Below are 16,205 nucleotides of genomic sequence, written 5' to 3'. Positions count from 1 at the left end.
GCTTATGTCTCATACTGATGCAAAATTCCCCCCTCCCTTTCCTTTTCCATAAAAGGCCTTTTAGAAGAGTCAACTGGTTGCTCTGTAATTTTATTCCAGAATTTTTACATGAAAACTGACATACTGCGTGTTAGGAAAACAATATGTTGGACCCATTAGTAGAATTTTCAGTTATTTCAGGTTTGGTTGGGGTTTTTTGTGTTTTTGGTTTTTTTTGAACAGCCACGTAGTGGAAAATGTTTTTTCTTAGTTAATAGTAAATATATTTTACTAACCTTGTATGAACATTATAGCTTTTACCTGGCTGCATTAGAAGTTTTCAGATCATAAATGCTTTTTAAATTTTATTTTTTCTACAGATACCTATTTAAGGAATTAAAGAGATACTGTGTACTGTGGACATTTAAGGGACACAGTCCTCAATGAACACAAAAAACACATTTATGAATGAATTTCATCTGACTGAAAGCTATTCACAAAATGAATTAGTCCTAAAAATTCAGTTTTAAATTATAGCCCTAGGAACACACTTGCAGCTGCAGTTCACTTTATGAAAGCAGATGCAAGAATCCATGTGCAGAGCTCTGCTTGGTGCCCATATGGTTTCTTCTGCAACAAAATGTCAAATTAAGTTTAGAAAATATTTACTGTTTAGAAATCCGTATCAGAATCTGAAAGTCTTTCAGGGCTGCAATAGATTAACTCAGATCCAAGTTTCATTCCGCTTTTCATAAGCTGGTTCAGCTAGCACTCACTGCGCAGGGAAGAAGCTTATGGAGCTTTCCATCACCCTACCCTGGCCACCCCACCGATGCTGCCGATCTCCAGTAGATGCACTAATATTGTAAATACACCAGTGCATGACGTGACCCAGAAGAAGTACATGAGCTGGCCAGGATACATCCCTTATAGATTTACCTATGTGCAAGTCATTTATCTGCAGAGACTGCCAGGACGGGGGCAAGAAACGAAGTTGTACTACAAAAGCAATAATCCCACAATCTCCCCACCCTTAAATCTGTTAAATGTGCAGCCAGACAGGAGAGGAGGGGAGGAAAAGCCTCCTCGCCCAGAGGCCTCCTGAGCCAGAGTCCAGTTTCTCACCCCACACAACCCCTTTTCGAACCCTCTGACCCCTTGCAGCTTCCAACCCTTCCCGCGCCGGCAGCCTGGCCCCAGCCCTGCACAACTCCTCCTGGCCGGACCCAGCGCCGGCGCTTCCAGCCTGACGCTCACCCTTTCCTCCCTACAGCTCCGACCCCCGCCACGCACCCCAAGTCTCTCCCAAAGACCACCACCACCTTGCTCCCCCCCCTCCCCAGCTTGCCCCTCTGTCCCCTCTTTCACAAGGCTGCTGCTGGCCACCGCGGCGCGCTGAAAACACTTCTCAGCTGCTGCGGCCGCCTGAACCCACCTCTTCTTTCCACGAGCAGCCTCAGTTCTCATGCAAAAAGGGACCCGAAACCCACCCAAAAGGCTGCACTTACAAAAATCTGCATGCAAAGGATTCTAGAGCAAAAGAGCATGAGATTCCAGGAGGAAAAAAAACCTCAAAAACAAAAAATCTTTTTCCAGTGTTCATCTGAATTATTTTTAAGTTACTAATTAAAGAAAGGTGAGGGAAAGCAAGGCTATATTTCAGGCAGAAACAGCTGATGAGGAATTAGGTGTCAGTCTGACTGCAAAGCCCTTCTCCACTCCCCTCTTTTTTTCCTTAAACAGAAAAATTAAGAACAAGTTTTAGTGACCACCAACATTAAAAATTCGTTTGGAAGTGTGAGTCTTAATATATTTGTCTCTCACGTAAGTATCTCTGTAGCACAGATTTTGCCTTAATAAATTTTTGCATTTGAGTACACCAAGGTAATCGTCCTACAAACAACTCAAGAAAATGTATCAGCAATCATAACAAACAGCATAAAATGCCTGAGCATTTGTTCTCTCATTTTTTCCTCTTACTGTACAAAATGTAAAGAACAATACTTTATAAATACCAATTTCATTTCTCTCCAAATGTAAAAAGGCACCAGTGAAACCTGAAATGATCATCTGAGACATCACCCAAGGGTAAGCCCATGTGCACACCACATACAAAGCTCCCCACTGGTGTGTAATAAACTGTCAGTGCCCTTGTACTGAATAAGGAAATGAATCTGGAGGCAATTAATTTCCATTTCAAACACAAAACTGGAAGGAAAGCTTAGCAATTGAGCATTTTCTCATGAACAGAAAAGAGCTCTTCCATTTCAGATAATTCTGAAATTCTGAATAGACAAGTACCAAGTAAGTTTTGAGGACTCATCCAAAGCAAGCACCCAGTTGAACACTGAAGCACAAGGATTTCAGCTGCTGGAATTTGAGATCCTTAATTGCTGCCTTCTGTTGAAATACGCAGTATTGGGAGGTTGATTCTGCACAGACCTAAAATAAGAGTAATATCCTTTGCTCATCCTATTCACTGCCTCTGAAGCGTGACTGGATTAAATAAATTTACTACTTCAAAAACTAAAACCTTTGAAGCTTGCTTAATAATGGTTCAGAAATATGTATACATAAATACATATATATATATATATAAAAAAAAAATGTAGGTTCTAGAAAAAAAAATTATAAAACCCACCATTTGATGGTATACTTGAGGTTTGGTTGACTGACTGTGCTGTCATCCAGGAAAATAGTGGAGCAGGAACTGTACTTCCTTCTCAATTGCCCAGGAGGATGCTATGAAAAACATGCAAAAGAACAATGGCAATTATGTAATACCAAAGCATTTTTCTGAGGAGATGTAAGAATTTAGAAAAAACAAATTTCTCTGTCTCTCACAATGACGCACACAGTAATGTGATCATGTTTTGAAGCAGTTCAGAAAGTTCAGAAATAATTACCAGTACAAAAGTCACAAAAATCCTTGCCTGAGCCTTGACTAATGCTTTCAAGTCCCAATCTCCCCTCCATCCCTCCTTTCCCAAAGCCATGCAAAAATTTTTGTGCAGAATTACTCACATACATACATACATTTGGAAATCAAAGATGAGTAAGACCTATGTTTCTGTCCTCGTTCCAAAAGTTAGTGGAAGAGTGAAAAAGAAACTGTGTTAACGTGAAGACTGATTTAGAAACAGATACAAAACTATGCTTGGAGAAAAGAGAATTAAAAAAAAAAAACCAAACAAACCCTAACAGAATGAAGTAGGGGAAAGAGGTCTTTACAGTAGAACTACTAAAACCTCTAAAAATTAATATGCCAAATTCAGAAAAATCAATTCATCAAGAATAGTTTGTTATTTGACAGGAAGATGATTGATCAAAGGATGTAAGAGAAAGCGGACATGCAAATAAAAAAGAAACATATCTCTTAACAGAAAAAGTTTTCAACAGATTTCAACCCTACTTCTGCACTACTGTAGGAAAACACTGGAAAGCTCAGCCACAAAATGACATTTGACAACACTTCTTATTTCTGAAGATATTTTTGTTGAGAGGGCTTCTCCTTCAGCTGTTTAGAGCAGTCAGCACTCCACTGGTCTAAAAAGAATAGTTTCATCATATCAGCTAATAGCTATCGCAGTCATTAATGCTCTTTCATTTTATCCTTGCTTGTTCTACCTATGCTAGTGAATAACTTGACCAAGAACCTGCGTCAGGAAAGTTAAGACTAGTCAAATTACATGTTTAACTTACAATAAAATAGTTTTAAAATTCAGCTGGCACATCGACATGGAAATTTTCATTTGCCTCACAATGAATGTTGTTTCCAGCATTCCAGTGGAGAGATCAATGTCAATACCATCGGTGGAATCCACAGGCATCTACCAGCTCAGAGCAACTGAGTATCTAGGCTACAGTCCTGTGACTCCTACCTCAGTACATCTTCCCCTGCCTAATTTCCAAAACATATATTATTACAAGTGTCAGCACTCCATCATCTAACTAATGTTTCCTTTTCCATAGGCAGCAGACTTCTTAGCAGCATTCATTAAATACAGAACAGCCAGACACCTGGTAGAACCTACATGCATCTGAGTCATCCTTCTATTTTTCCCAGCTATGAGTGAAAGTCTTCTGTTAATTGAAAAAGTCTTCTGTTAATTGAAAAAAGTCATTTTCTGAAGCTGTTACAACTGTAGAAACATTATGTTCAAGTGATTTGAAAGCTCACCAACAAATTCTACCAAGGTCCGTCACTTGACCAATAAAGTCGTAGGCTGAACTGCTTTTCTTAGAAGTGAAAAAGTTTACCAAGAAAATGAAAATTAACTGCTTTCAAAAATTCTCCAGGAGCTTGGAAAGGTACTTAGTAATACTTTGGATGCTCACAATCCATCTACCTTCCAAGCTATTATATGTTAAGCAAGGCAACAAACAGAAAATTTAGACGCACTGGAAGCATTAATGCCATAAAATGTATCATCTAACATTGATGTATACAGAGAGAGTGACTAGGGGACTGGTGATTCATAGCTTTTGTTCTACCACAGGTTAGTTCAAATTTCTGGATTAGACTGTTGAGTACCTTCCACAGGCATGATAAAGGCAAAGCAACTTAAAACCAGCTGAAAATGAAACTGTCTAGCGGTTGAAAAAAAGGGAGAGGCACAGACATTTCAGCATCATTAAAAAAAAAAAAAGGCACATGGAAAGTTTTAATCCTACATTTGAAGTGTCAGCATGTTTTAAAGGTTTAGATAAAATTTAAGATAAATGGACTGGATTCATTCAAGGCAAGCCTGAGTAAAAAACAGAAAACAACTCCGTAGCAACACCACTATCAGATTTAAATTTTCTTATGTAAACAGCACTCTAACATTTGATACATGTCAATAATTAGAGCCACGCACCTTATTTCTGAAACTACCATATCACAGAACTCTCTATGGTTTTTAGCCCACTTCACACTTGGTTAGGCTTAGAACTTTTCACACTTCAGAAATTTCTGCGGCGTCTCATGCTTCACTTTCTGTTCATAACAACTTGGCAGGAAGGGGTGCCTCTCCCAGACTGAAGAATGGTGCCAAGTGTAAACTTACTATCTTGGGTATATATACACACTTGTGCCATGTGAATAACTAACCTATCGGTAGATCAATATTCCCAGCTTCTACTCTGAGTCCAACTGCAGCCATATGGTATGCCAGGTAACAGATTTTTTGCCTTTTCCAAACTACTGGAAAACACCCTCAGTTGCCTATTCCAGCTTGACTAAGCTGGAAGACATCTGAAGTCCCACAGTTCCGTCAGCCAGGCTTTTCTGAAACTCCATAAAATGCTGCACAGGAACCTTCTTCATACTTGCCAAGGACAGAAGAGGTTACTGAGCATCACGTCAGTATTCAGCACTGTCCTATCCAGAAACCCTCTTCTGTGTCCATTTCAATGGAATAAGTCCACCCAAAACTGTACAAGAGCTTAATGCCTGCACATTTCAAAGCCGTCATGTCTGACCACAAAAATCTTCCATTTAGACAAGGTAGAGAGGCTCTAAGCCAGAAAAATCAGAAGAGCTGAGAAAGAATATAGAGCCTTTGAAGAAATTAGACAAACCCTCTAACATTCACGGGATCCTCAGGTTCTGTCCCACCATTAAGGCTGACACAGGGAAATAAAGGACTTGTATAGCTCCTTTTGTAAATCTTCATATGGAAACATGACTCTGAGTACAGGACACATGTGGAGCCTTGAAAATCTCTGCTATTACCAGTATTTACAAATTAAAAGCAATTCATTAACATGACGTGGGATTCACTTTAAATGTACTTTAACTTGCAGTGGTACTGCTTTTGTACCCAAGCTGAGATTCAGTAGATGTCATGCTTCTCAACTTCAGCAAAACTTCTGACTTTATCTCACATAAAATTCCCGAAGGGCAAAACAAGGAAAACATGGCAGGTAAAAACTACTTGGAAAACTACACTCTGGTTACCCAGAGATCACTTTCAAACTGGAAGGTTGAAGTAAGGAACATTCCACAGAGGTCTGGTCTACTTAGTGTAAAATATTGAGCAATAACTTTGAAAACAGCATCAAGGCATTTTTTACTGAATTTGCAGCTGGCATTAACTTGCAGAGGACTCTTTTATAAAAAAAAGGAAAATATCATATAGGATTTATAGAGTTACCATGTATACAACAGGGTAGAGCACCCTTCCACTCTGCTCAGTTGGAATTTTATGTCCAGTTTTCACCACTATATTTCAAGAAAGATGAACTGATTTCAGAGAGTCAGGAGAAGAGGGCAGCAAGATTAATCAGAGGTTTGAAAACCCTGATTTAGAAGGAAAAACAGAAAGACTGGAGAGGTTTTCTCCAGGAACAAAGACAATAATGGCCTTAAGTTATGTTGAAGGGAGTTCCAAAGAAGAGAACATTGTTCTCCATGACCATTGTGGATGGGATAAGAAAGAGCAGGCTTATACTGAACTAGGGAAAATTATGATTGGCCATGAAAGTGTGAGACGAGGTGATGGCAAAAAACCCCACCCAAACCACCACCTTTGTCTAATAGCAGGGATAGCATGAGTGACTTGAGCAGTGATACAATCTCCATCACTGAAAGTTGTAAAGAAGAGGTAAATCAAACATATGTCGGGAATAGCTTAGATGCAGGATTCTGCTCTTAGGCAAGAAAACAGACTGAACAACCTCTTGAGATGAATTCTGGACCAATTTTCTACAATTTTATGATGTCTTTTGGTGGAAGGGATTTGTAGCTCTTTACTCCAGAAGCAGTTGTTATTTTTCTCATTTCAACCAAAGATGTTAATTAAGAAATGCTGACATTATAGGTTACAACAAATACGTAATAGCTGTTTTGTGGAATTTCTTTACGACATCTATATGTCTATACGATGTATAACAGAAAAAATTGCTTTATAACTTGCTAAGCTTTTACATGTGTTACAGAACAAGCTCCAAGAGATCAAGATTCAATGTACTTCCATTAATGCCAGGTGTTTCTAGCTCTTAAAACCAGCAGTTTTTCCTTCTTGCACAGCTAACACTAAGAAAATATCAGTGCTTTATTCTTCTCCCAGCTTCATCCTGAAACTTTCCAACTTTCCAAATCACATTTGTTTTAAGATATTTGAACAATAGGATCTACTTGAAGTTTACATAAAATACACCTTATCAGAACTAGAATGGCTTAGTTTGCCATCAAAATCCTACAAGTTCTGCAGAACTGCTTCTATGTACCTGCTATGAAAGGAATCAGAACAAATTCCTAATTAATTTACAATGAGAATACACAAAAGGATGAACTTCTCTCAACCTTCATTTTAGAATCACTCAGAAATTAAACCTAAATTTGTTGGGAAAGGGAAAGGGTTACTATTTCTTTTGTTAAAATAGTCATTTTAGGGTGTTTTCAGGTAGAAACATCTAACAGACGGGTGGGTGCATACTGACCAAAACCCACACTCAGAATTGACCAGAATGGGTACCAGCCAGCTCTGTCCTGGAAAGCTCTTTAGCAACACTAGTATGGCATTCTGCCCTGATGCTCAGCAGGATTTGTTCATTTGGGCGCAACACTTCCCTAATGAAGCTATACAGCTTTTGTACCAGAGCTGGCCTCCAGCCAGGCAGCTTCCAGTTTGGCAGAGGAGCTTCCGTCTTTTTCAGCGTTCTTTTGCACTTGTCCATCAAAAGATAATTTGCAGCTTCTGTCCTAAATAATAATAGTACTGTCTCCTCTTCCATCAAACCAGGTGTAAGTTATTGCATGATTTTAAAAGGTACTATTAAATAGTATTTCCCCCCATGGAAAAATTGAGGCCTGCTTGCACCCGTCTGTGGAGACATGCCCATTAGCTTCCAGGCAGTAGAGGCTGGCCAAAATGCTAATAGGCAAAACTGGCATGTAAAAGTACACATGAAGCCAAATTACAACAGCAAGCAAAAATACCAGGACTGCTTCTCTCTTGGAAAAGGGAGGTTCCTATCTTGGGGATCTTCTATTGCTTCGGGACATGATTTAGTTCTAACAACATTTTTCACAGAAGAAACATGATTTTACAGGTCAACAAAGCGCTTCCAAAATCAAGCAAGCCATGCAACACAGTTCTCTGCATGGCTCTGCAAAGCTCTGCTTTTACTTTCATCTTGCACAGTTTGATACTACAGCACAATTGTCTACATTCAGTGGCTAGATATGGATATATTCACCTGAACAAAAGCTATAGAAAACCGCACCATTGTATGTTTACCCTTCTCTGGCAATATCTACAATAAAAAAAAAGATCCAGTCCAACCACTCTTAAGTCCACCCATTGTACCTCATCAGTCTATGACATGATTCAACCTTGACCTCTGTTGATTAGTTTCACCAATGTTTGACAATGTCCAAAACTGATGCCTTAGACTAGATCTGTACTTGCAAGTTTTTTGCTCTCAAAGCTTGTCCTTACTCATGTCAACTACAGAAAACTATGTCAGCATGCCACTGAGCTCTTGGGGGGCTCAGCAACCATTGGGAAACTCTTCTGCAGCACACACAGGCCCTACTTAACCACTGATAAAGCACCCTGCTTTACAAACCTGAAAGATTAAACATTTCTTTGAACACTAAAAGCAGCTCAAAGGCTTGTATTTACATAGCGTATAATTGCTGGTGTTGTGCAATTTGACCAGAGGGACTTTACTAGGCTCCCAGCACAGCAAGTATTGTATAGCAACCTTGTAAAAGAACTCCCCTATGTACTCTCCTTCTACTTTAAAAGTTATCTTTTGTGTCTCCCCCTACAAAAGTTTTTCACTTCATATAACTTAATGCCTTGAGGCCGATAGAAGAGGTAAAATTCTTCACCCTAGAGGACAGGAAAAGAAGCAAAGGGCTGAAAGATACTAGAAAAAAAAACATTTCAAAGAGTAAGTTTAAGTAAGCCATTAAAGAAATCCTGTTTATTCTAACTTATTGGAAGCCTGAAAAAGCATCTTAAACAGCATCTGTTAGGAAAGGCATCAGTATAGGGAATCTGCGAGATGGGCCAGATGGCCTATAAAGGCCCCCTCTAGACCTGTTTTTTGTGATCTTGCAACGGAGAGGAGCAAAGACCACATTAAGCAATCTCTAGGAGAGCTTCAAGAGCACCTGAGAAGCCTCTAATCTATCTTCCAGTTTATGATGTTGTTCTCTTTGAGTAAGGAATGTTAATTAAAATATCTTAAGGAATTTGGACAGCAGTTATAAACCTTTACAATAGCCAGCCTCAGGCAGCCCACTTAAAAACAACGTTTCAAATTTTATGTTGTGCTTTGCATTTTTCACGGATTAAACTCCTTTTCAGACTATGTCCCCATTTCAGTATGTATCTTATTTACTCTTATAATCACTAGCTGAAAGTGTTTGATTACCAGTCACATGGCTATTAGTTTTACAATAGGGAGGCAGAACAGCCTCTTTATGCAATCTGACAAGAAAATTTGCGGGCTACATAGAAGAAAATACCATACACCATTTCAAGCATGCAAAAAAGCTCACAGAAATTGCTTGTGCCACACCATGTACAGGAAAGGACCTCTCTGTTCTCCACTAGTCCCCATCAGCAGGACTGCTGCTGAGAAGAAGCTTCCCATGATGCGAATCGCTACAGGGTCACTTACAGGGACTGGGGTTCTGACAGGAATGATGCCCAGGAACTTTTCCTCAGGATGCTGATAAAATTTTGGTCTATACATAGATGTTAGTTTTTCTACTTGGAATGATAAAAACAGTATTAGTCTGCTGGGATTTGAACATCCAGTTGCCAGGTAGCAGACAGCGGAAGTCATGTCCAGATCCCTACACAAGACGATGCTGAAAGGAAGCTGTTGCTACAAGGCTGATGAAGGGTCTCCAGAATAAAAAAAAAGTATGCAGAAGAGAGATATTACTTCTTTTTATCTTCCTTCTCTTTTCCCTCCGTTTATGTTCCTTCAGAAATATTCCAATATGCAAAAAATATCCCTCATTTTTACTGGATATTACTGTTCATAAACACAGATTCAAGTTTAAGACCATATCTTGTCAAGAAGTAAGTACTTTGGCAAACAGAGCATTAGTATTTCCATCTTGTCTGAAAGGGAAAATTTCTAGAAAAACTTGATGGAGAAAACAACTTTTCCCTCCCCAGCCCTGTTCCTTTCCCCTGCAAAAAAATAACCACCCAGTACAAAGAACTAGCAATTGGAAACAATAGTAAAAAATTCACTTTTTCTCCCCCTCCCCCCCAAAAAACATGTCTTCCTGTTTGCTTTCCTTGTACAGGCAGAGATACTGATGCAATCTCTCCTCTCTGAAAAAGGAAACGCCTCTGTCTCAGTCTGCATCTTTATCCCCCTCAGCAGCTTGACTAAGCAGATTAAAAGAAAAGACAAGTGCACACTGAAGCAGCATTATAGCCATAACAAAAAATAACAACTGTCAGTTCAACGGGAAAGGGAAGTAGAATCCACTGCAACTGCTTAGAAATTAAAATAGGCTGGAAGAAAGCAAACACGCCAGGTACACTGTAGGTAGGTAACTTCCAGCACCCACAAGGATGCAAAGGATCCAGTACCGTCCTCAACCTGTCGTCCGTCTCCCTGAGCTCTGTGAGAAGACAGAGATGACAGCTTCTCCACAGCACCTCTGTCCCCCCCCACATTCATTCCTTCCCCCTTGCCTTCCCCACCCCAGAAAAAGAACAGCTGCTGGCTTCTTCTATCATACCTACTGACAAGGCGAATCTGAAATGTGGCAACTGCCAGCCCTTGACAAAGCACAATAAATCAAAGCAGGAACCCACTATTTGTATTTGGAGATCAAAGGAAACTATTCAGCCAATTAAAATATTTTACAAACAAAAGCAAACAAGAAAGGAAAAGAACAATGGCATGATCATACTGAGAAAGTGCATTTTTAAACAAGGAAGATTCAATATTAATTTTTTTCATAGGTAACATTTTGAAACTGTGTTTGTATAAACTACTATTCTCATCTGTTACTACTCAGAACTAGACAAACAGTTAAAAAAGAAAAAGCACAACTTTTCTTGATACTTCTCTTGCTAGCCAGCCACCCTGGTCACTTGGGAGATGTTTAACTCTGCCTGCAAAATAACTAATAAGATACTGCACAAAGGGATAAAAATATTTTGTTGCTTGTCTTGGTTATTTGTCACAAAAGGAGAATAAGTATGAAAGACTTAGGAAAAAAAAAAAAAAAAGATGACGTTATGGAAAAACCACAAAAGAGAAGAGAGCTGCATTATGGTGAGGAGTTCTTATAGAAGGAAGACAAAACAACGCTCCAAAATTTCTTTCCTCTGGCTTGTTTCCTCCAGAGCAGATGTGGGGACCCAGCACTTCACATCAACAAGGAAACAGGTGAGTAGCAATAGCTCCTGTTAGAAATGCATTTAGCACACACTGAAAAATGGTGGAAAAGAACTGATCAACCAATAGGGTGTAGCATAAAGTAGCTTATCATGTAAATACTACTCATCATCTGTCACATACAATTGTCAAATCTAACTATTTCCTCAAATTTCTTCAAACAAGGCGGTCTAGGAAAATTATGATGGTTCCCTGCAGTCTACAAACCTAAACACAGTTGCCAGTTAAAGGCCACAGCAACCACTTCAAAAATGATCACCAGTTTGTGCGTCAGCTTTAGCAGACTGAATATTTAGGAGGTGCTGAATGAGTACTCACAGGTGTTCTGAAGTAACAACTTAAACATCACAGGCCACATTTGAAAATATAGCTTACCTATGAGTATTGGCTAAAAAACTTAACTGACTTGTAAGGACACACGCAGAGAAAGCCATGGTAAGGATTTCAGCTTCATAAAGATTAATTTTAGCTTTGTAATTCAGAAGAAGTATCTTATAAGTACAAAGAAGTCAGACTTAAGGTAGCAATAAACCAGGCTACTGAGGGAAGTTTACATTGCTGCAACCTCAGCCAATGCTTTGAATGATACTTGAAAAAATAAGAAATTAGGAAGAGGTATAGTGCTTAGGGTATCGACTGCATAATCTGCTACATTGAGCTCCCAACAACACAACTCCTCAGTGGTATGATCGCCCTTCCCTTTTCTGCAGTAAGTCCAGCATTGCCTAAAAATACTTTATACCAGGGTTTGCAATAGTGTGCTTCCAGCAGCATTTGTAACAGTCATCTTTGTTCAATCTGCCAGAGGAATCCACTCGCAGTCTGCCTAATGCAGAACACACCTTTTACATGACATCTGCCTAATGCAGAACACATCTTTTACATGACGTGAAATGATTCAGGACACGTGAGACTTTTATCCATGACACAAGGTGGACTGTCACAGAAACTCAGTTAATAACTTGCTTTGCAGTGTCTAAATGTTAGTATTTTTTTTGCATTGAACCCTCCAAGTTTGAGGCTAAAAAGCATGCTGGAAGTTACTGAGCACGCATTATTAAGTTTACAGGAACCCTGTGCATTAGCTTTACAAGTAATTTTGTAACAACACAATTGCACTGCAAACCACCCCCACATGCGCTGTAAGCAATGGAAATGTTTTACAGGGGAATAGAAGGTGAGAAGCACCGAGAATACCTGCTAACCTTGTGGGGCCAACTTTAAGGCTTTTATAAGCCTCACAGTATGTCATGACTTCCCAAAATCTTAACTCTTGGGAAACTGAAAATCTCAGCTTGCTCTTGAAGCCGGGCAGTAGTTTCAGAAACACTCAGCACAAACCAGTTCTGCCAACAAATGAAGCAGTCCTGCCTTCTCACCCCATTCAGCAGCTCCCTCCCTTCCTGCGGGCGCAAGCCCTGAAGTGAATCACATTTAGGAGCAGATCCATTTTAGCTTTTGGCCATGCTGAATCTACCTGCATTCATGCCCCAATCCAGTTTACCTCATGCTGCACAAACATTCGCCCCAGCACAAAGGGATGCAGAGGCTATAAACCACATCTGCTTCTTTCAGCAGCTGGGTTGGCTTAAAAGTGATTCATGAAATGATGGCCTATATTTCCAGACAGAGAAAAGTTTGGGAACTTCTCCCCATTTCACCCTAAAGGCAAATACCATTAGGGAGACAGTTCTTTCCCTCCTCAGTTTTACTGAGGCGTGACTCCAGACATTTCAGCACAAGGCTTAACGTACTGGGAACCGCACTGGTTCCAGGTGCTTCAGCAGTACAAACGATAGTAACTGGGGCAAAGAGCCTGGTCCTGTACCGAAAGCAGGCTATAGGAGATTTGCTCTCAGCTTCACCAAGAATTTGGTTCAAAGTGAAGACAACTGAAAAATGCCCAGGGTACACAAGGGTATCAAAACCCCATCTTCATACTCGGCATGTACCACATGTCAATCCACATTTACATTGCATCAACACCGGTCAGGCACTTCAGAACTTCTGTGCAAATATCAAATGCTGCAGCTCTCTGCCAAAGCAAACTTGCATACAAATGTAATTTAAAGCTTTGAGAGTTTTTGTATTAATTTTAAAAATCATACTAATGCGTGCAGCTCTTTGTTCGAAGTACCAGTTACCTACATACGCTGGTTGTGAGCATGACACTGTCTTCAGACCAAACAGATCCGTTCCACTAACTCAATAGCCAAGACCTATATTTCTGGATCCTGATGCAGAACAGACATCTGAAGCATCAGCACCCTCTCACCAACATGGAAATCATGTGTGATAACTCTTATTTACTGTATAATATAGACAACAAGGAGAAAGCTGCATAGCGAGGCATTTTCACTTACGTGGTTTATATAGAGACTCTTGCGTTTTTCTCTCACTGCAAAAACACAAAATATGATAGAAATATTACATGACTATTTTTCCCGATTCAGCTTCTTATATACCATTTATAATAAAAAGAACAGGAGGCTATCTATGTGCAACATTATAATTGCTTTTGCACTAACCAAGTATATTTATATATCAAACACAGAAGGAACACGTATCTGTATGCATAAAGGCATTTATGCTCACTAGTGTGGTGATGGATTAAAATTCTCATCCATTTGGGTACTTCACCAGGCGTTGGTCCGCATGGGAAAGTTAATATGCAGTAAGCTACAGTCCAAGTTAGCGATGGATTAGCCATCCTTCACCAGTTCTCTGTGTGGGCACTCCTGAGCCACCAGTGCCTTCATGCAAGGTACCTTGCTGCAAAGTGGCCTACACTACCTTGCAGGTATGAAAGCACCTAAATAGCTACACCATGGAGTTAGCAAATTCTCATCATAGCTTACTGTGCACTAACTCCCATAGAGGAGCCTTGAAACCATATGCATTACACCACTGCCTTCTATAATGATCAGGTGCAAGCCTGAAACTATTACTCATGTGGGATATAACAATGAAAATACGTTACTCTGGTGAGTATGAACCAGTCACCACAAGCAAGGGTTGCAAGTCAAAGCCACAATTAGCCAAAATATTCAGAAAGTAAACAGCAACAACAAGGGAGATAGATGTATAGAGTCTTAATTGTCAGGCAAATGCTCGTTACAGCTGATTAAATATACTCTATGTAATTTTTTTAAAGCACTTTCCCAATTAACTCACCCCATAGAGAGCCTGTGGAGCTCTGTTCCAGTGAAAATACCACAGCATTTAGGATACAAGTCTGGAGGCAACTAACACATAAATCAAACCGCAGGATTAAAATAATAATGGTTTCATGCTGTAGGTGATTAAACGCACTTTGGTGCACCATGATCTGAAAGCTATGCAACCCAATGCACTTAGCAAAATAAGAGTGTTCATAATGGTGGGATAGCCTGTCCATTCCCTGTTGGATGAGAAGCCATTATTTGTGATTTTTTTATAAGCAAGCAATCTCACATAAACAAGGCTGTATGTGTGAATACTGTGAAATAATTGTGTTTAATGCAGACATAATGAAAAGAAAATAAGAAAAAACTTTTAAAAATCCTTACATAATTTTCCTCCCAGGGAGCAGAAAGGAGAATCACACATGACAGATGTTAGCCATGTCACTTAGTACATGCTCAGATCCACAATTACGGACATTGTATAAGAAACAGAATTAAACAGGAACAGCAGGAAAATTCTGATCATCTAGTAAATAGTTAAAATGCTTGAAATCTTGCTAAAACACTGCACTACACTTAAGTTCCACACACTGAATTTATCACCAGCAAGGGACATAAGTAATCTAAAAGGAAACAACAAAATGATGGTAGATACTCACTTCTAAGAATAGCCAAAGTATTTGTATAGTATTGCATATTGCAACGTATAGGCAGTAAACAATTCTGATAAGCTGCATGTAAACCTAATAGAATACATAACTGAAAATTAACACCTATGAACTGTGAAATTTTGAACACAGTTAAGTATTTAACAGTGTTTTAATAATATAAACAATTATATCGCATACAAAGTTCTTATGGACAAAATCCTATAAAGACAGCCTGCACATATACTCCAAATTCCATTTTAATCACCTTTTTTTCCCTACCTTAGTTTTTCTCTTCTGTATTTTCCCTTGTATCCATTATTCAATTCCCCATGGAAGTACAATCATCTATTCACCAAAGCAACAATATCACTCACAGCTCATTCCCATTTGCTATTTCCAATCTCTGGAAGAATACATTAACGTATTTACACACACCCCTCACTTCTCCCTGCTCAAGCACCGCTTGTGCTGCACATTCTTCTAAGCACCACGTTGACCTCCTTTCCCCTATTTTCCCCATACAGCAGAAATTCAGTTAGCCTGGACTCTCCGGTGAGGGACTCCAAGGCGGCAGCTGTGTTTTTGTGCTTCTGGCCCACTCTGCCATAGTGTAAGGCTCAACTCTTTCCAGAACATATGCCGATCAGGAATTGGGCACAGCAGAAACCCACTTTGTCACAACCGCTCTCTTTTGTGATCACAACCCTCTCTTTAAACAAGGGAAAAACAACTATTGCACAAGGCAAAAGGCCACTTCTGCCAAGCTAAAATGACTGTAAAGAAGTAATTCCATCACTTGGCTTCAGTCAGTTTAAAGATGCTTTGCAGTGCTCACATAGCACAGTGTGGTTTTCAGCAGACCAGACCGTAGTGTTATAATTAGCCATCATTTTCTAGCATAAACTCCTAACTGCAACTCCAAGCTTTTGGCTTTCAAGCATTGGGTTTTGATGAAATGAAGCTGAACAGATTTAGAGTCAGTTTAAATAATTAAACTTCTACTTTCTTTCTAACATTTTAAAACTTGAAAGCTGGAATG

General features: G+C 39.5%; 1 protein-coding gene across 4 annotated transcripts in view; it reads right to left on the bottom strand.

Annotated features, from left to right (window-relative positions):
* Nucleotides 1-16,205, bottom strand: part of CCNY (cyclin Y) — a 130,502-nt gene that overhangs the window by 32,961 nt on the left and 81,336 nt on the right. For 2 of the 4 annotated variants that reach the window (XM_069778139.1, XM_069778140.1), the window contains exons 3-4: nucleotides 13,716-13,750; nucleotides 2,621-2,721 (exon numbers count right to left, since the gene is read on the bottom strand). In XM_069778139.1, coding sequence (XP_069634240.1) covers nucleotides 2,621-2,721; nucleotides 13,716-13,750 — 136 coding nt within the window. Of the gene's footprint in view, nucleotides 1-2,620; nucleotides 2,722-13,715; nucleotides 13,751-14,900; nucleotides 15,058-16,205 lie in introns of those variants that run through there. The other 2 variants (XM_069778141.1, XM_069778142.1) reach the window with 2 other exon arrangements.

This window comes from Haliaeetus albicilla, chromosome 2, assembly GCF_947461875.1.
Source record: "Haliaeetus albicilla chromosome 2, bHalAlb1.1, whole genome shotgun sequence".
Classification (NCBI taxonomy): Eukaryota; Metazoa; Chordata; class Aves; order Accipitriformes; family Accipitridae; genus Haliaeetus; species Haliaeetus albicilla.
The sequence above is the reverse complement of the archived record's forward strand: the minus strand, read 5'-3'. Positions and strand labels throughout refer to the sequence as shown.